Source organism: Tetrao urogallus (genome assembly GCF_951394365.1).
Source record: "Tetrao urogallus genome assembly, chromosome: 1".
NCBI classification, from domain to species: Eukaryota; Metazoa; Chordata; class Aves; order Galliformes; family Phasianidae; genus Tetrao; species Tetrao urogallus.
In genome coordinates, this window is record NC_136813.1 from 51,507,976 (window position 1) to 51,528,809 (window position 20,834).

At 43.1% G+C, this 20,834-nt stretch overlaps 2 protein-coding genes across 2 annotated transcripts in view; one reads left to right on the top strand and one right to left on the bottom strand.

Moving 5' to 3' along the window:
• The window catches only part of UBAC2 (UBA domain containing 2), a gene marked incomplete at both ends in the record, with an annotated part of 92,491 nt that extends 78,618 nt beyond the window's left edge, over nucleotides 1-13,873 (top strand). Inside the window, 2 exons of the mRNA XM_079549841.1 lie at nucleotides 10,300-10,422; nucleotides 13,766-13,873. Of these exons, the coding sequence (XP_079405967.1) occupies nucleotides 10,300-10,422; nucleotides 13,766-13,873 (231 nt within the window). The remainder of the gene's footprint in view (nucleotides 1-10,299; nucleotides 10,423-13,765) is intronic.
• A 5,478-nt stretch (nucleotides 13,874-19,351) lies between these two features.
• Nucleotides 19,352-20,407, bottom strand: LOC306952706 (G-protein coupled receptor 183-like; the record flags this gene model as incomplete). The annotated part of the gene is made up of 1 exon (XM_079543447.1): nucleotides 19,352-20,407. One exon carries the CDS (start codon nucleotides 20,405-20,407, stop codon nucleotides 19,352-19,354), a length of 1,056 nt encoding a protein of 351 aa, XP_079399573.1.
• Nucleotides 20,408-20,834: the final 427 nt, after the last annotated feature.

A 20,834-nucleotide genomic window follows, 5' to 3' on the forward strand; every position in this document is an offset into this window, starting at 1 on the left:
CATGTATTCATGCCCTCAAAAAATATCAGGTTGCTATTTTTTCCTTTTTAAACCCGTTTCTTAATTCTTTTCTTTCTCTCTCTTTTGTCAGTCCTCTTTTCTCATTTTAGTAATGTATCCTCTTCTTTTCCCTTTTTTCCATAAATCTGATCTCTTTTTTTCCTTTGTATCATTTTCACATTTTCATTCCCCACTATGTCATTTTCCTCCCAGATTTTCATCTCTTCCCCTTCATTTCTATTATTTCCCATACTTTGTATTTCCTCCTCTATGTCCTTCTTTGCTCTGGAGAAAATTCTTTCCCATCACATCTTACCCATCAGTCGGCATTTGCAATGCATCCTGAAGGCGTCGATGCAACTTCCCTTTCTCTCGCTCCAAACAGGAGATAGTTTTTATCTTCAGGCACTATTTTATCCTTTTTATACTGTAATATCAGTGGGTCTTTTGGGTCTTTCTCTCCTGACTTTTGCATTTCTGGATCTGTTTCATTTCCCAACTCTTTTCTGAAGTTTGTCTTTCTGTAACCCAAATGAAAGCCCTGGTGAGAAAGGGGAAGAAATTGCTGCATGTGTGCAGTGGGGTGCTAGCAGGGAGCCAGCCTGACTTTCACTTCCCATTGACAAGCTTAGAGGGAGGCTGCAGATAACCAAACTGTAAATAGATGAGGGAGGACTGCGTGCGAGGTGTTGCTGGCAGCGCTGATGTCACTGGGTTGTAGGAAGGTTGTGGAAGACTGCAGAAAAGGTGGTCAGCATCTTCTGTTGGCTATTAGATACCAGTTCTCCTTTTAGTGCTCATTCCTGTGCCCATTCTGTATATGGGGATGGAGAATGAACCCTGGTCCATTCATCTTAAAAAAATGCTCTCAGTAGCCTTCATTCACATTGAGCATGTTGAAGTTGAACACTGTTGCCTGCCTCCTGGTTTCTCTAAACTTTTTGGTTCAAAAAAGAGTATCACGGAGGTGCTCAAGGGTCTGTGATAAGCCTACAGCAATATATGAAAATCTTTTCTACTATTTCCTCTACTTTTAAGCTTTTTTTGTGGGGTGGGTGTTGTTCTCCCTCCTGTCTTTGTTTTTCTGTTCCAGCTCCTGGTACTTTTTAGTGAGGCCGGACCCCCTTTGATTCATATCTCTGATTCCCCTGCTTGCAGAGACCAGACTTCTTCTGTAACAATGCTGCTTCCCCTAATTGTTCATTCACTGGATGTCTTCCTCCTGGGACACTGGAGAGATGCTCTGTGGGGAGATGCATTGAGTGTCTTTATTGTTACTGGGCGTCTCATATCCTGAGAAATTTGCAACTTACTTATTTTGTGAGCTAAGGACTGAGGCTAGATTACCAATTTACCTTTCAGTTTTATTTAAGTAGTAAACTTCTGACCTTGGAAAGCAGAATTTAATGGAGCAGTGACTTTCCTAAGACAAGAATTCCTCTTTAGGAATGTTGTCCTTGCTCATGATGCTAGAAACAAATCCCTCAGTGAATACCGACAGTCTATTTCTGCCTTCCCGAGGAAGAACCACATCTGAACATACTTCATTTTCCCACTGATGCAGAGAGGTGCTACTTTAGCAAAGTCTTCTGAAATAGCTTGAGAAGCTTGAGTACCAACTACAAATGCTTCAAGACGCTTCTTGGGTCCTGAGATGTCTTGCAACCTTTACCCATTGCCAGCTCCCTGGAAATTCTCACAGAACGCTAGATGGAAGGAGTTTGTTCATACTGACCCATGGATGTACCTATCATTGTTAGAGAAGAATGTACCAGACAACTTTACCTGAATAAATGAGGGAGGTTTTCACCCAGTGTGACGCAAAATCCTTTTCTCTAATTAGGCTTTTCACTCCAGTGTGTGTTACCTATAGGAACTCTGGGATTTTGTGGCATAATTGAATAGAAAGTGCTATTTACAACGTTGCCATAAATTTTAAACACAACTGTAGGTGGAATACTCACAGAATGAAAGAGTTACTTGAGCTCTGATCTCTGAGGCGTGTTTCTATAGCACTGACGTCATGTTTTTACAAATTCTGCTAATAAGTGATCTAGGGGTTTATTTATGCTGCAGCAATAATCACTGGCTAAATTGAGAATCCATCTTCCCTTATGCATTGTGGATATACCATCAGCCTTTTTTTTCTTTCCCATTTTTGCAAACAAAACATTTTTTCAGACCTCGGTGACCTGTTTTTGCTTTTTGACATTCTTCTGGTGTTTTCAAACCTCTTTTTCTTTTTTCCTCTGTAATTTTTAATGTTTTCTCTGTGTTGAGAATAACGCTTGTTTGTATTCCCAAAGGTGAGCTTTATGCTTAGTCAGCTGTAGAGCTGTGTATTCTGCTGATGTTGGTATACATTAAATCTTTTTTACTGCTCCATTTTGATAACATCATTGCAGCAGTTGCTAAACCCTACTATTTAGATATTTCAGTGTTGTTTTGTTCTTTTTTTTTTTTTTCAAATAACTTTTTCATGGATTTGACGTCATGAAAAATGTTGAATTTCCGGGGTGCTGATCCGGGTAATGAGTTTATGACTATTTCCTCTATGTATCTACTTTATATTTTCTCTCTTTTTCATGGAAATCAGCATTTCCAGGAGTTGACAGACACAAGTAGTACTACTAGAGTAAGCTTAATGTACCTCCTTAACAGCCAGTGGTCAGAGTCACAAGGCTAACTGTGTCTGACTCCTACTCCTCAGTAGCACTCCTGCCCTCACCCTGAACTATCATTTTTTTCTTGGACTCCATTATTCAGTTCTCTTTCTGTTTGACTGGGCTTCTGAGCTGTAGCCTTTAGACAATGATTAAATTTGAGTTAGTGCTTGTAATCAGTTTCCCTACGGAAGCAATGGTGGAATGCTTCCTAAAGCAAAACAAAGCAAATAATTTTTGAGATAGAGATTACTTTTGTTCTCCTATGTGACTGTTCTATTCTCTCTGACAGTTTAATTTGAGGTAATCCCCATTAAAAAAGCTCACGGCATAAAAATCTCCCCAAGCATTTTGAGAGCATTTAATTCTTTATTGTCTGATCCACCACTGTCCACAGAAGGCAAGTTTCTTTTTAGCTGTTTGTGTTTTTCCATCTGCGGCTTCAAGCATGAACCAAATTAGACATCCAGTTTCAGGACTGAGAAGTCAGTAGTTTTTTCTGTTACCCTTCATCTGCACTCAGAAGTCTTGTTTGGAAGTCATTTCTTCCTCTAAGTCTCTTCTTTTGTAGCTCATAGAGACCAGAAACGTGTAATTCAGATAGTGTGTGGTCCATCTTGGTATTCAGTTTTTCTGATTGGAACGTTGATAATAGCACATAACAACTACAGATCTGTGCCACTGGTTGTTTCTAAAGCCTGTTGAAACACAATAGATGGGAAGGTTTTGCTAAGCAGTATTGCCAGTATGTCACCTTGAATGTTAACTTTAGGATGTCAACAGATGGAAGCTCTTCCCATTTGCAACTGAATCTTTGCTCCCTTGAACAGGATACTAACCTTTTTTTTTTTCCTCCTATGTGTTGGTAGACTGGCCCTTTATGTACCCAAGTATGTGTTTATGCTAGTGTATTGGAGAATCTGGTTTTGAGGTTTCTTTGTACCCAGTGTTTGCTAGCTAAGCTTCTCAAATCAAAACAGTTTTGAAACTCTAATTTCTCACTTATGTTTGAAAATGTTTGTGCACAGGAAGTGAGTGAGGTATTATCTGTCTAATCATCCATCAGGCTTTAATAAGTCACTTGTCACCAGTTTGCATCCAAAGAGCCAAATAAGAAGGGTCAGAACTGCCTTTGTTTTGTCTAAAATGTCAAAAATGGAGTAACAGATGGTTTCCTTAAATCCAGAGAGGATGTTCATGCTGCTGGATCTGCCTTCAGCATTTGGCACAGCAGACTGCCACACTCTGGTTATCTCACTTAGCAAATATTAAAGGACCAACATAAGAACAGCTCCAAATCATTCAATTACTTAAAATTCAGGTTGTGATTATGACTGATAGCTGATGTAGCTGTGACCACGTCTGTGATGTTGAAAAGCCCACTCTGGATGAAGAGCAACTGATGCAAGCATGCGAAAGTGAAGTGGAAAGTCCACAAATGGAGGTGCTTCGAAAAGGTGTTTGAAGCCTTGCCTCTGCTGACTAGACAAGATAAAAATCCCCATTTATTAGTGCAGACAAAGTATGAGAGCCCTGCTCAACACTTTCCTAATGCTGGGTGAACGAGTTAACATCTGTTCTCAGAAATGCCATCTTTTAGCATCTGACTGATATCAAATGTCTTTCTTTCTTGTTGGTGTAGCAATCCATCACTTTCCAGCTGAACTATTGCATCACAGCGGTACTGAAATGTGAGTGTTACAATAATGTGCAGTTTGGTACAGAATAGGTTTTTAACCGTACTGTGATGAGTTGAATGCAGAGCCATCTGACTCTCCCACTGTCGTGAGCTAACTTGCAGTTTTGGGGGGCACCTTCATAGCTTTTCACTTTTACTACCAGCTAGTTGTGTGCCTGAGTGATATAACAACACCCCTTCCTGTAATGTGTGGCAAGCAGACTGCAAGGCCAAATGCTTGGGCATGCATGAGTACACTAAGAAGCATTCAAAACTCCCTACACCTCCCTTGAACACAGTCGCAGAAGCAGCTGTGCCCACTCGCCTCCCAAGGCACAGATAGGCCTGCCACTTGGCATCTTTGGCATCTGCTGCTGTGAATGCTTTGAGCCTGTGCTGAAGTCCCTTCCATTGTTTCTCTAGTGGCTTCAGAGGCCAGACTGAGGTGTTCCTCCTGGATTTCAAAGGAAATAACTGATCAGGCTTCAGAAAAGACCACATGTGGATTTGTGAATTTTTGTGACACACGAGCTCCTCTGGGAGAATGCAGACATCAAAGCTCAGGATACAGCAAATAAGAGTTGGAGACAAAGCCTCTGGGCTAAGGAGACTTGTCTGTAGCATAAATTTCCAGAGGAAATTGGAATATGTTTAGAAATTGCTGCACTACTTTCCATGGTGAAAAATTCTTTCCATCGTTAGAAGTGATGCTCACAGCACCAGTATGATTACTTTTCTACCTCCTTTCAAAAAAGAACGTTATTAAGGTTAAAAAAGAAAAAAGTTTAAGATGAAATAAACCCCCAGAACAGTTTTAACCTCACAAAAAGAGACAGGCCAGACATTTTAATAAGTCCACTGGAAATTTTACCATTGCCATTGATCTTTTTTACAGTGTTCAGAAACTGAGGCAGCTGGTATCAGTGTACCATTCATGGCTACGTTGTTTTTTTATATTATTAGTACATACACTTCGGGGTCAATATTTTTAACAAAAAGATTGTGTCTGAAAGGCAAGTGTTTTTTGTTTCTTAGAATAATCTTTATATCAGTGAAGTAAGACAGCATCTATACCTGCACCAAGTAATGACTACTATGCAGGGAAGCAAGCTCTAAAGTTGTTACTTTAAAAGATGAAATGCAAAGCAATTTCCTTTTTTTTTTTTTTTTTACTGTGGTTGTTGTGTTGAGAAAAGGTGAACAGGACAGATATCAGGAGGTGTTTCCTGTTTGTGCAAACAGATGGCAAGTTGGCATTAACCATATACATGAGATAACATTATCAAAAAATCTTAACCACATGAAAAATTATCAAGAGGACTTCTATAAGGCATTTTCAATTCTAGTGAAATTAATCTAATTGTAATACCAGCACATTTGGTAGCTACTTCAGTGAATATTTATTAGTGGTGTGTAATACATGTTTGTTTGTCAGACTTTGTGTGAGAATTGTTTTACAGAATATGCTATGGCAAGTATGTAAACGGGAAGCGGGGAGAGCTGTCATCTCTGAAAGAGAGTAAGGAGATGATGTGAAAAAATAGTTGGGATTTCAGCAAGTTATGCAATCAGACATTTGCTAGCTCTAGACTGATACGAATGTCTTGTTCTGTGGGAAAAGAGGATACTCTTTTCCTTTAAACAGTATTATCCCAGACAACATTTAGGAAAAAAAAAAAAAAATCTAGTATGTGACCTAACAACTGAAGTACTGACAGTTACCAAGAATAATTCAACAATATAGTATTTCCTTATAATATTTTCTATCATGGATAGATGCCATTTTCCCATTCCTTTAACCCATTCCTCTATCTCATTGTTTGGTCGCCTGAAGCTTGTGACTAATTTGTTGTTTTCCTGTAACAGGAGTTCCAACATCATCAGTGTTTTGCTAATCCACTTTTGTTAGTGATGTAACAGAGATCTATAGATGGTCTCGTTGATTTGTTTGTCTCCTGTCAGATAGTAACAAAGAACTTGCCATCAACCAATTCACCCAGTCTTTGCACCGCTAGCATCAAAGGAAACTGCTGTTTTCTTTAGTTAAAAAATTACAACTGTAGGAGGAATAGAATGGGGAAGGCTTATAGACCTTTCCTTAAATGTGTCCATCCTTCTCTTTGGCTACTGAATGAAGCAGTCTTTTTGACATGAGTTTTCTCTGATGACATGTGGAAGACTGCTGCAGGCAGAAATCAGGGCCCAGTCACCAATTGTACAAAATATTTGTATGAATGGTAGTTTATAGACTGATTTTCTCAGTGATTGCCTTCCTCTAGCAGAGAAGCAGAAAATCTTCACCAAGTTGGTCATGAAAGATTTGGACTAAGAAAGAAGGCATGAACAGTAAGTCTTACCTTCATGTGGATAACATGATGAGTGGTTTCTCTCTGCCCAGAGCACTGACTGGGGAAAGCAGTTGGTTTATCAGTTGTGATCCTGAGCACACCAACCTGCTTTCCAGAGGGTTGTGTTGCCTGTACTGAGGGCCTCCTCTGACACGGTACAGCTCTTCAGCCTTGGAGCAGACTTGTGAGAAAGAGCTGTGGTTAGAAACATCTGTGAGAAGTCTTGGGGCCTCACCCACCTCAACTGGGAGTTCGCTGCTTTTTAGTACAAAGTCCAGGTCCTAAGCCACTGATTTGACTTCTGGTCTTAATCTTAGACCTGCCTCACCATTGTGGATTTGCTTGGTGATCTGGACTGTTGGCTGACTGTGGTTACCATCACTGGTAATATGGCTTTAGCTTTTTTCAAGTCTCCTGCAGAAGGCATACTTATTTACCATTCTCCAGTAGAGACTTTTGGATGGTTTAGAAGCATTGCTTAAGTAGATTCACAGATTGGATATCTTCATGTGAAATCTTCCTGACCTTTCTCAGAAAAAGTGTATTAGCATGGTCAAAAACCCCTCTAATACAGAATGTATCATAAAATTGTGAACAGAAGGTCTACAGAATAACATCTGGGAGACGAGGCAGAATATTGATCTGGAAATCTGTGCACATTTTTAACTGGAATTTGAGAGGTTTGGTTAATTTAAGACATTTTTTTCTGTTTGCTTTGAATCAAATTAAAAATCAGATCTTAGGTCAATTTCTGCTGTGATAGTAACATTGTCCAAAACTCTCCGTGCACACTGGAAATCCTTAGCCTTGATCCCCGCTTTCTATGTATCTGAGACATTAGCAGCAGTTCCTGCTGTATTCTTATATTTAGGGAATGGTCCACAGTAGCAGTTCCTGTTGCAACTCTCAATCTCTGCTCTTTTCAGTCTGACTTTGTACGTGTCCATCATGTGATTAGAGGCAAGCCCACGAGAAGAAACAACTTCCTTGCATTTACAGATCAAGAAGCATAACTACATGGTTTAGGTGCAGTCTAGGAAATAATACACAGTTGAGAAATAGACCATCCAAAGTAAGTTGTAATTAATCCTAACCGTCAGCGCTCACATAGCATTAAGACCTTTGGGCTTCATTAGTTGTGCTTTAGATATTCTTTCATCATTAATACTGTCAAGAGCTGACGTTTGTCACAACTTCCAAAAGTAATTGAAATATTCTGAGGACAACTGAAAAGGATCCTTTCATAGGAATTTTGATCCAATTTGCCTTGTCTGTTATTTCTGGGATAGAGTTAGCAAGCGTTGCCTGGAACTGTTCTGAATTCATCCATCCATATCCAGTTATCCATAATAATCCATAATATGCATTCATCCAGTTATCCATAGTAAACCTTCTAAACGATGTAGATATTTTGTTAGGGAATCTGGATTTCTTACTGCAGGTAATGCATTTGGTGCACATTAATTTAACATGTATTGTTAAGTTTAAGATAAAAAGGCAGATGTCTTTGCAGTGTTATGTGTCAGCACGCAGGACGGGGTGCAGTAGGTAGCTTGGTGGTGAAGCTGAGAGCACAGCTGGAAAGGTACATTTATTTCAGTCTTCAGATGCATCAGCATACTGATAAATTAATGCATTTATTGTAGATTTTATATTTAATATGCATTATTCCCTATGAATTCTGATGCTACAAAAAACATGCCCTGATCCTGGTGGCATTTTTCAATCCACTAGTTTTATATGAATTACCCTTGGAAGCATTGCTTTCTCTGCCTCAAGTATTTGAAAAGAACACACACAGGCAAAGCACCATCAGTTCCATGTTCTTGCTGAACTGTAGAGTTCAGTAGGCTTCCAGAAATTCAAAATGAATTAATTAAAACTCAAAATAATTCTGAGCTAGGGGAAACTACAGATGGGGAAGTACATGGCATGTGATTTTCCAAGACCACGGAGGAGTTCAGCTTGTCAGTAGAAGGTGTGAGATCCCTCTACAGGTTTAAACTAGAAACCAATTCTCCTTTTTGCTGCATTATACTGTTTGGCTAACACAAGGCTTATGTGAAATCCTTCAAGATAAAACCTTTAAGTAGATGCTTAGTGCAGCTTATAAAGTAGAAATATGGATATGTAATAGTGTCTTAAACTCCGAATTGCCAGTAGTGGAAACTTTGTACTGAAGATGAGTGGTGACTCATAGCTTGGTGCTGATCTTCTTAGGGAAGATGCACTGTGCCATAAGGGAATGGAACACTTTAGAAGCTAACAGGTCGCATCTCATGACTCCCCAGCTGCTTTTTCAAGTGTGCTCTTGCACTGCCTCCTGTGGTGTCTGGGCTGACTGAGTCTCCCAGGGAGACGGTGGAAGTGGAAGAGAACAAAGGAAAGGGCAGGAAAATGAAATAAATGATTTTGTGTGTGTGTGTGTGTGTGTGTGTGTGTCTGGGAGTAGGTTAAGCTGCTGTTGCTGATCTGATCAAGCAGAGAGCTTTTAATGCTGCAGGAGTACATAAAGGCAGGAAGAGCCCCAGCTGAGAGAAGAAAAAACTCATAAGAGGAAGATTTTCTGAGAAACGACAGCACAGACCTAAAACAGAGCAACTAGAGGAAGGAAGTCCTTGTCCTATATATACTAAAAGGGAGGGGGATCTCTTCCATGGTAACAGAGGGAGTGGGTCAGGAGGAGAAGGACACCAGCTGCATTGCAAAGAACAGAGGGAGCAAGTGGTGCTGCTCTTGCCCATTTGCAGGTTCTGGTGTCATACCACATCTCTTCCAGAATGTTTGTGCAAGCTCATGAAAGGAAGACGGATCATTCCCGGGCAATGATAAAGCTTGCACTTTGCATTCTGTGTGTCTTACAGTTTTAAGGCTTCAAGCTGAGCTGTTAAAGTTTCTGTTCTGTGATTTATGCCATACTTACGTTACTGCTGTGTATTTATGTTATTACCATGTAGTCAGAAAATGATTCGGCACTGGAGTGCAGCCAGTTTCTGCAGTGGTAGTAATGCAATGAAGTTAGGTAAGTCTGTCACAGTCATATTGGTGTCACAGAAATAATCACTGGTGTGGAAAGTCTATCACGGGTATCCTGCAAGTTGAGCTTGTGATCAGCAGCATGTGCTCTGAGTTTCCTGATGTGTTTTTGTGGATGCAGTGAAAAGCATCTTTGCTTCTTCTCCCTGCTTCTTTATTTCACTCTTACCCACGTAAAGCAAGCACATGCAGGACGTGCTGTTGCATCCCTTGCCAGACACGAAGTCTGGCACAAAGTCACAAAGAGAGCAGGCTCTTCAGCCTCAGAAACCTAGCACTGTAGTGAGCCATATCACCCACAACATATGTGAAACAAGAAGTATTAGCAAGAAATCAGGCAGTCCTTTCTTCGTTTTATTAGCACTTTTCCTTAGCTTACAGCAGCTACTTCCAGTAGCTAGGAAAGAGGTAACAAGTCCCAGTTTTCACTTCACAAAAAGCTTCAGCAGCTCTTGTTTGAGATAAGCGTTTCGCTCAAGTGTTTGCCTTCTGTATTATGTGGGATGGATGGTCTTTATGTGTAAAAGAACCTGTAGTTCTTTTTGAGAAGACTGACAGCAGTGTCTGGTTTCAGGGTGGGATGATTAACTGGAATAGACTGTTTCCTCCTCTACGTCATAGACACAATGAGAATTACCAAGATCATCACCCATCTGATCAAGACACACCCCCACCTACTGAGGTTTCTGAAGAACAGGTAATTTTTTCTTTTAATATTTCATTAAAAAAGCTGTTTTTAGGAATTACCTCTGTTTTTTGGTTTGTTTGTTTGTTTTGTCTGGTGACACAACTTCTTAATCATTCCCTGCAGCAGCATGAATAGAAATCCCAGTTAACAGTCACAATACAGGGACGGTGACTCGTCATTATCTTTCAAACTAGAGTTGCATATCAACTTGGGAATTACTGCTTTTATGCGTAACTTTTCATTCCTTATATTTAAAGGTTAGACAATTTCACAAGTGGGGCTGATATGTTTCAAAAAAAAAAAAAAAAAAAAAAAAGGAAGAATGGCAAATAGATTTCATCATTCTCCCTGTAGACATACAGCTCTTCCTGCACTGAGGTCTCCAGCTTAAGTTCCCAACTTGGTCATGTGGCTGTTTGGAAATAAAAACGTTCTGCCAGCCTTGGGCTGCAGCAGACACTTGTGGGGTGTTTCCCTACATAATATGGTTGACTGATTTTGTATACTGTTGCCACAGAGAAGTTTGTCTTTTCTGCCTAGTGTAGATTTAGACCTGTAGCGTAAATGTAGACTTCTGTTGATAGTTTGTTGTCTCCGAAGAGAGGATTTGCTGGGAAGTTTAAGAATTGGATATTAATCTTGTTTCTTTATTCAGGATTTATTGTGTGCAGTCAAGTTCTCTGAGTTTTAGCCCATCTGCAGTTAGCTGCACTGGCCTTTTTATTTTCTAAGGTATCTGCTATTCTTCAGTGAGAATAAGTTCCAAGAGTGAGTTCCTCTTTCCCCTTTTTCTGTTTCAAGGAGACAAATCAATACCTGCTAGTGCCATGCTGTTATTTCCAGTTAGTTTAAAATGAGATTGTTCCAAAGAGAAAACTTTGCTATGACCCAGTTTCTAGTTTTGATTCAATGTTAGATTATGTCCCAAATTAACTGAACTGGTGGTTTTGATTGAGAACTTGTTGGCCTACATCAGAAAAGTTAAAAAAAAATAATTTAAAATTAAAAAATAAACCAATCAACAAGAAAGAAAGAAAGAAAGAGAGAGAGAGAGAGAGAGAGAGAGAAGGAGAGAAAAACAATAGAAAATCCCCCACTAAAGAACACCTTCTGAGACCAGTCTGAAATTTTGACCAGCCTAAAAGCCTATTCAGTGCCAGGAGTAAAGTGACAAATTCTGTATGTATGGACTGTACTGTTGTGCTGGAACTCATGTAGCAGTTTTTCGTCCAACTTGTGCTGCCTTCTGACCTCAAACCTGGCCCAGGCTCAGCTGTATGAAAGCACTTCGGTATTTGCTTACATGTTGTAATGCACTGAAGTTGTAAAGATCACCCAGTTGCTGCCATCTGAAATGCTGTCTGGTTGCCTTGCGAGGTAGAGAGTTACCCAAGCACCTTTGATTTTTCAGATTTGTGCTAATAAATCTGTAAATCGTCTTAGAATGGCAGAAGTGCAAGGTTTGTGCCTGTTCTTTGGATTCAGATTTGTAAGCGTTAGCAACGTCTGGTAGAAAAATCTCTGCTTATCTCATGGATTTTTTAGCACCTTCAATTACTGTTACCAGCATTCAACTCAGTTTCCTGGTGCTGGATTCTGTGGTTAAAATGTACTCAGATAAACAGAGCTTTCTGCTGTTAAAATGTATTTCCCATCATGCCCTCTGGATGTTTCTGCAAATGGGAGCATTGAAACTCCATCCACCGCTTCTTGAAAGCCAAAGTTACAATTCATGCCCACTGCCATAAAAACCTTTCGTCTGAATTGTATTGCTGTGGTTAGCTTTTATTTCCATTGCCTGACCTCTTTCTCATAAAAATCGTTATCTTAGGTGAAAAGTCAGAAAAGGGAACTTCAGAAAGTTACTGGTTATGAGATCCAGATTGATGTTGCAGTGATGTTGAAAGTAACGATTTGTTTCTCTCTCTACAAGAAGGTGAGAAACTGACACTAGGTGATAGAGCGAGAAGGGGAAATGCAAAAAAAGATGGTAGCATTTTTGATATTTTCACAGCCAAGGTAGCAGTATTCAAATTTTTTGTAACAGTGAATTTAGATCAAGAGAACCAGAACTCCCACCTCCGGGCACACTTAGCAAGACTATATTTCTCAATAAGCCACCAAAGCAGCAGAGATTAAAAATCCTGAGTTCTTTCTTCCAAGAGGCATTTCAAATACGACCACATATTGTTAATGTGTCACAGGATGCAGAGGATCTCAGCTGCATTCCTGCTTGCTTGGTTCTGTGCAACAGGCTCCATGCCAGCCTCCAGACGGCCACCAGGGCTACCAGGCCACTCTGGACCTGCAGCTCCCACCTCACAGCCCACCTGCAGGCATGAGCAGGATGGAGAGTGCCTCCTGCTGCCCCTGGCCATGCTTCATTCTGCATGCTGCCCCCCTCTCTGGATGATTAAATATAAAAGTGAATTAGTTACATTGTGACTTTCACTTATACCTAATAGAGAGCCATAGTTTTCAAGTGTAATTTCAATCAAAACTTAGCCGTAGATTTAATTAGATGTATGTACTTTTTTTTAACATGTAGTAATTTGTGGTACTTTGAGTATCTATTAGCACAGGGGAAAAGGTTAGGTGTCAAGAATGTGATGTTGCAAAGAATGATAATTGGTTACTGATCACCGAAATGATTCTCTCAGTGTGCCCATTTCGAGGTAACTCGTCCATCACATGGCATTGACTTGCCCTGTTTTGAAAACATGTGGAATCCTTCCGTGAATTTTACTGAACTGATTTAAGTATCTCCGTGCCTCTGTTTCAGGATTAGCTTTCAGGTTGGCTGTAAAAACCACCTGGAGCAAATGTTTTGGGCTTTTTAATGACCTTTGGAGAATTCAGTTTTTTTTCAAGCAGAGCACAGCTAAGTGTAAACGTACAGTCTTCTCATCTGCTGTAAGATTTCCCATTTGGGTCAGCATTGGGCTCTGCAGGGCACGTTCTTCTCTAGAGCAGTGAGCCCTGGGGTCAGGCTGCCCTTGTCATGTAAGGTGCCAAAGTGAAAAACAGAAAAAATGCCAGCCAGACAACAAAGCTTACTTTCTATTTCACTCTTCTTTCAAAACTGGGTCGGGGTTGAAAACACAGCAAAAGACTGGTTCTGAACAAGTGATCACAGAGCACTCGTCTCACTCTCTCTCTGTGGCGGTGTTTTCAAGCATGCTGTCACAGACAAGTCTTTGTGGCGGTGCCCATCTGCACTTGCACACTCTTCAGATAGATAAGCTTCTGAACAGTGGAAAAAAAAGTGATCTCTCACACTGTTAAATAGGTAATGCACACATCATCTGAGTAAAACTGTTGGTTCAATAGTTTTATGTTATTTGTCTTACAGGTTGCACGACTTATGGAGATGGGATTTTCCAGGGGAGACGCTCTGGAAGCTTTGAGGGCTTCAAATAATGACTTAAATGTAGCCACTAATTTTCTACTGCAGCACTGATGATTATGTGAGTGATGAAGGAACTCTCCCCGTGGGTTTGTATGCTCCCGAAGGGGACACAGCCACCTGCTGGACAGACTGATGCAGGTCGGCCCTGCCGAGCCGGCAGGAAGGAGAAGTGGGCTCCGCGTGACTGCTTAGTGAATGACGTGAGCTGTTCCCAAGCCTTCGAATCAACCGGTGGTTTCTATTCTGGTTATCCTTTTCAAAGTAAATTTAGTTTCTACTTATTACTGGATATCACCTAAATTTATTTTTTAAATAAAATAGGTGGTTTTTTTCCTTGTAAATCATTGTTAGACACGTTATCGAACTGAATGACTAAGAAAACATGCTCCTACAACCACAACAACCAGATTGACCCATTAAGGAACGGTGTGCTTTCTTTGTTTGCCCGTCCGATTTCTCTAGCTTACATGTTATGTTACAGTACTTGATTTCTGACTGCAGTAATAAGGTGTTCAACGGTCACTTCATGTTCGACTCACTGAAGTGTTATGAGATTATAATGTCACTCCAGAAACTTTTATTAATGCCTGTAATATTTTGTTTCCTGAATTCCTTTTTAAATAAAAGTCATCATTCAGCACATAATAATGCACAGATAGGGTACAAGAAAATTTATATGGCGTATTACAAGCAATGGTAAGTGACCACTGTACACTTAAATTTTGCAAATGGAGTAGATTGCTGTTCAGACACAGGGCATGAGGATACTCACTGGAAGCAATAAAGGTGAATTGAATGAGACAACGAGGTCAGAACTGCAGTAATTTGAATGACATCCACGTCTGATTCAGACAGGCTTCTGCATCAGTGGATGTGTGCTGTGTCTGATGCGCCAGGTTTGTATTTTGAGCTGACTACACACCGTCTTCAAGGAAAAATATACAAAGCTATCTTTTCTATGTAGTTCCAATTTTCTACTTTCAGAGTTGTGGGTGATCCTCATTTCCTGAATCTTTTCTGTATGAAGCAGTTAATGCAGATGGAGTGCCAACCATAAGAGTGGCTCAGAGTAACACAAGAGTCAACGGGACACTGCTGCCAAGGTAGCACAGTGCTGGCTTTGAAGTGTAGATGGATGGGTACAGTTGTGTGGCTTGACTCTCAGCAGTGCTCATTGTGAGCACCTCAGGAGCTTTAGGAGGTGGGTAGGACACCAAGCTGAAGTAATATGGTATTTCAAACTGCAACTCCATGAAACCCCTGTATACATGTGTCCCAGACATTGAATGTCAGCTGTTGTGTATGTACTTTTGTTGGTATGTTGAGTATATGTGTGTCTATTTATATACGTACAGGCATATTTAACACATACATGTGTTCAGAATAAGATACAGGTTCCTCAGGAGCATGAGGCTATAGTGGGTGAAAAGGGAATGAGATGCAAGAACACTGGGAAGAGAAGGGTGTTTGGGAAATCCAACAGAATGCGTGTGTTCATATGTGTTCATACTGGACATGTGTCCAGTTGCATTTCGCTTGGAATATTTGCTGGGGAATCACAGCACAATATTTAGGAACTGAGAGATACATTGGTTTTTTGTTGTTGATGTTGTTTGTTTGAGGGGTTTTTTTAGTTCACTGATAAGACTAAAAATGTTCCTTCCGGCATCCAAGTCCTTATGCAGGCATAACATCCAACTTCTTCATCTTTAGGCACATAACAGGCTTCTGTAATAAAGCCGGTGTCCTGTGCATGTGTGTGTGTGTGTGTGCAAGCTGGGGTTGCTTCTATACCCAAATGGCTGGAAACTGGCTGCCTTAGGAAGGGCAACTGTTGGAATATCTTCTTTAAAAATACAGTAATTTGTGTAAGCAAACGTTTTTAAGTTTGAAATATTCAGACTCTTCCTCCACAAATATTTTATCATAATCAGCAATAAAGACTAATGCATTCTTTCAGACGTAAAATGTTGTCTGAAGGAAATAAAGGTCCACCTTCCCTGGATGGACTGAACTGAACACATGGACACGTGCCCTGTTCTGGGGACAGGCACAACAAGCATTTCTTACATGGAATTTTAAAGCATAAAGGAAGCATCCTGGGCACACTGGTGGATATTGTCCAAGTCTCAATCCTTGACTGCTGTTATCTATACAGAGGGTATCTGAAGGCCACGCTTTGGAAAGCCCCATTTCACAACATATGATCAAACATGAGGGGTGAAGCTCAGGTCTTGGTGATGTCAGCTAGAAACCTGACTTCTGTAGAAGAATTTATTGCTCAGAATGCTCCCAGGGCTGTGATTTCCAACCGGGGAAAAAAGAAGAAAAAAAAAAAGAAGTGGTGAAAGGAGGAGTCCCTGATGCAGTTGAGCAGAGTTCCTGTTTTGTACAAGAAAGCTCCACTGCACCAGAGCTGGGGAAGACCTCAGTCTCCTCTTGATTGTGACACATCTGTGAGCATGAGGAGAGTGGTCCTTCCAGCCCTCGCAGTGCCCAGCGCAGCTTTAAATGTCACCGTGCAGTTCCTTTTTGAGGTGTGACACAAAGATATGTTTAGGCTGTGACATAAAGCAGAATGCTTTTCTATGGAGAGGATTTTAAGTCCCTAGGTAACGGTAGCTGCTTTTCAGACTTCTCTAACAGCATGGGAATGTCACCGTGAAACAACATCACAGTACTTCCCTGTGGACTTTCCTAGATGACTGTGGGACTTGGAAATATACCTGCAGTTGTTTGCATTTGTGGAAAACTGCCTGGTGAGCAGTTCTCAAGCCCAAGCTCTTTGCTGAGACGCAGAGTGGTTGGGCTCTGTACCTCACCCAAGCTTTTCCCTCTCCCAAAGCAAAGACCATGTGCTGCTGAGGTGAGCAGTTGGGTGCCAGGGCTGCTACCTCCCTCTGGTCCCGGAGCACGGGATGGACGTCTCATGGCTTCTGTCTGAAACGAGAACCAAGCAAGCAAGTGTAGTGCAAGGTAGTATCATAGAATGGGCTTAATTTCTTGTATGTGTTCTCCTAAGTGAGATTGACTTTCTTTAAGCGGATAGTCATAGAAATGAGTTTTTTATAAAGGAGCATAAATACTTTTATTAGGAGAGTCACGTGAGCACACAAGCACTACCTGTGTTTATATATGCACACACACTATTTTATTATATGTGTGTATGAGTTTCTGTAAAGCATACAGTACTTGGTTCAACACTTCATGGTATTGTTCCTCCTTTGCTGGGAAGAGGGGCCCTGGCTGCAGAAAGAGCACACAGTTCTACATTGAAATTCAAGAGGGTGTGCACCACTGGGTGCCATCAGCCCAATCATGAGATGGGGAGTGGTGGTGGGGACAGGGACTGCATGGCTGAACTGAAGGCAGCATCTGGCCTTCCAGACAGAGAAAAGTAGGCAACGAACCCGGCATTTAAGTTTAATGAAGAAGACATGAGTGAGATGGGGCTCAGAGGAACAAGTGAGAGATGGAATAACATGAGCAGATCAGCAGTGTGGCTGAGCCTGTACAGAAAATCCACCCATGGTTTTTCTTGTAGGAACGTCTGCTAAGGTCATCCACCCATTTCACTTGGTTGCTTTTGCATGAGGTGCTGCTTTTACCCAGGGAGGAGCACAGCACGGTCAGTCCCGGCCAATCTCAGATGTGAAGTGGAGCCCAGTGTCGCCCCAGCAGGTGATGGAGTGTTGATGGCAGCTGATGGAGACCTGCAGGCAGGAGCTGCTCGGTGAGAGGCTGTTGGGTTCGGTTGATGCACGCACTTTCACATGGCAACATCATGGTGCCATACGAGGATGGGTATCCTGGTGTGAAACGGGGAGTTCCAGGTATGGTTTAAAGAAGAAAAGTTAGTATGAAAATAGAACTGTTGGAAACCCCAGGCAGGTCCCAGCTCCCCCTGTCAGCAGAAGATGTGCTGACAGGTGTGGCCACGTGCTCCCAGCAGGCCAGCATCTCCCTCCCGCTGCGTTCACTCCCCTGATGTTATTTTGGCGGGTGCCTGCAACTGCAGGCATCCCTCATCTGATGGCGGCAGCATGGCGCTGGGTGCAGGCACGTTTGCACCGAGAAGGATGTCAGGAAGGGAGCAAAAGCTGTGGCAATGCAGTTACTGATAGGAGCTGATAAGAGGAGGGATGAAATGTTCTCAGCGAGTTCACACATGAGTGAGGTGAGCAGCAGGAAACATGCATGTCTCAGTGCTGCGCAAACGTGCTGGCTGAGGCAAGCATTATGCAATGAATGAAATGTGGAGAAGGTGCTCTGTGCCCATGGGGGAGGATACTGTGATTGTCTTATTGTGGTGAAATGCCCCATTTTCACACTTCTGCATCAGCTGTGGAGCAGAGCACCAGGAGTGCCTCCATGGGAGGAGACAGAGCGGAGTAACACCTCTGCTAGGGAGCCCCTCCTTGCAATCCCTGATCCTCTGCTGGAACAAACAAAGCCACCAACCTCCTGTGCATGGCGGCCCGGCTCCCAGCAGCCTGTGTGCTGGACATCCACACTGGGCTCCTTTGCAGTGCTCAGACCACAAATACCCCTCGGTTACTGCCCACCAGCTCTTCCATGCCCATTGTAATGTGTTTTTTGGACACAGGCTCCCTTCAGGCCAGCACTGAGGTTAGACTGCTGGGAGTAGGGCTCGGGTACCCTGCAGGGCTCTGCTGGAGGCCCTTCCAACCTCAGGTACATCCCTGCAGTCACCTGTGTGCAGGTGAAGTTATTTTAATCCAAAAGATAACTCATGCAAACACTCAAAGAGCTGCACACACCTGTATTATTAACCTCCAAGCAAGAAATGTTACTGCCTTCAAGAACGAATTCTGGTAATCAGAAGTATCATTAATGGAACTGCTTTAAAGTTAAGCAAAAGAAAGCTGGTTTTCCTCCTCTTCATATCTCTGTGCATATCTGTGTCCCTTCCAGCCTCCAGTACAGAACCATGAAATCTGGTTTGCTTGTGTCCAGCCCTGTAGTCCAGCAGCTTCAGAGCGGAGCTGTGGAGCTCTTTGGTCACACCAACCTTTTCCTTACTGCACAGGCTTTGATGGGAACCAGATGCCTCCTGGCTCTGGTGAGGGTCATGCGTGACCTACCCTTAGCGAGGCCCCAGGAACAGCCTGGTTTGGCTCATGTTCCAGTCCTCGTATTCAAGGGAAGGTCAGCCAAAGCAGAGCAAGACCACCATCAGTCCCCTTTATGGGAAGAGTGAGGTGGATTAATGTTGCAGGAAACCATGCACTTCCTCCCAGTGCCACAGAGAGGACCAGGATCTGCTCACATGGTGCCCACTTGCCACCCATCCCGTGCAGTGCGTGGTGAAGGGACAGCAGCAAGCTGCTCTTCATCCCTGCAGGGAAAGAGCTGCAGGCAGCAGCTGGGTTGGTGCTTTGTTAGCTGTACAAAAGCCCCTGGTTCCAGGCAGAGCGGTGGGGTCTGGTCCTGCTCTGCGGCCCGGCCCCACGGCTGCTGCAGGGAATGGTCCACACGCTGCCAGATGGAGAGAACAGGAGGGTCACGTTAGACAGAGCTGGAGCCGGGCGGCTGGCTGTTGCTGTTGCTCTCAGAGGGGGTCTTGGCAGTGGAGGAGGTGGCCATGGAGCCGCTGTTCCTGAAGATGCGGAGAAGCCTCCGCTTATAGCCTCGGAAGGCGAAGAAGTAGATGATGGGGTCAATGCAGCAGTTGAAGTTCATGAATGCCACGGTGACTTGCAGAGACATCTTGAAGGCCTGCTGCTCATGGCAAGATGGCTGGTGGAGGATCTTCCTGACCATGAACTGGACGATGTTGATGTGGTAGGGGCTGAAGCAAAGCAGGAGGGCCAGCAGCACCACCAAGATGACTGTGAAGGCCCGGTGGTGGTGCCCATTCCTCACTGTCAGTGGGTTCTCCTTGGCGGTCTGGCAGAGCTTGAGGTTGATCCGCACATAGCACACCAAGATGATGCCCACGGGCAGGAAGAAGCCGAGCACACAGGCCACCAGGAGCAGGTAGGGCAGCTTGGGAATCTCCTCGAAGTTGAAGTACTCCATACATGTCAGCTTGTCACCCATCCGGCGCGTCATGGGCCGCAGCAGGAGCGGTGCCGTCTGCAGGAACACCAGGAACCAGACGAGGGCGCAGACAGCCCTGGCACGGCTGACCCTGCGGGTCCTGCCAGGGTGCCTGGTGCGCACCACAGCGATGTAGCGGTCCACGCTGACGCAGGTCATGAAATAGATGCTCACGTAGGTGTTCATGTAGAAGACAAAGGCGGTGACCCGGCAGAACCAGTCCCCAAAGGGCCAGTTAAACTCCAGGACGTAGTAGGTGATCCTGCCAGGCAGCGCCAGTGTGAAGAGGGCATCGGACAGAGCCAGGTTCACCAGGTAGAGGTCGGTGGAGTTGAGTTTCTTCTTCCTGCGCTGGAAGGTGATGCAGAGGGCCAGGATGTTTCCGCAGGCACCGAACACCAGCAGGGCAGTGTAGAAGAGGGAGAAGGTGACCTTGGCAGAGAAGTGATGGTTATGCACATTGCAGGTGCTCTGGTTGGAGGTGATGTTGGCAGGTGCGGACGTGGCCACCACTGCAGCCATTTTGGAGCGTCTTGTGAGCCTTCTCTCTGAGGATAGGAACAGATGTAAAAGCCCAGCAGCGGGAGAAGCACCCTCAGGGCTGTCCCTTTATGCTCCCTGCCAACCCCCGCCTGTCCGTCCTGCTCCTCACCACCCCCAGCAGCACACAGCCCGAGTCATTTGGAAAAATGCATCTCTCGTGATTTCGGTGTGAGCAGTGCAACAAAGGCTGTGACTCATTGTCTTCTTTCTGCTTCTTGTCACCATCTATTTTTCTTTCTTTTTTTTTTTTTTTTTTTTAAAAAAAAACATCCAAGCAATACCAGAAAGGATGGCAGTGCGTGGGGAGAGCAGTTGCATCTTGTACAAACAAGGTCCCAAAGTCATCCTGTGGCGGTGAGATCATTGATTCATCACCACAGGGGCAATGGGGAGATTCACTGAGAAA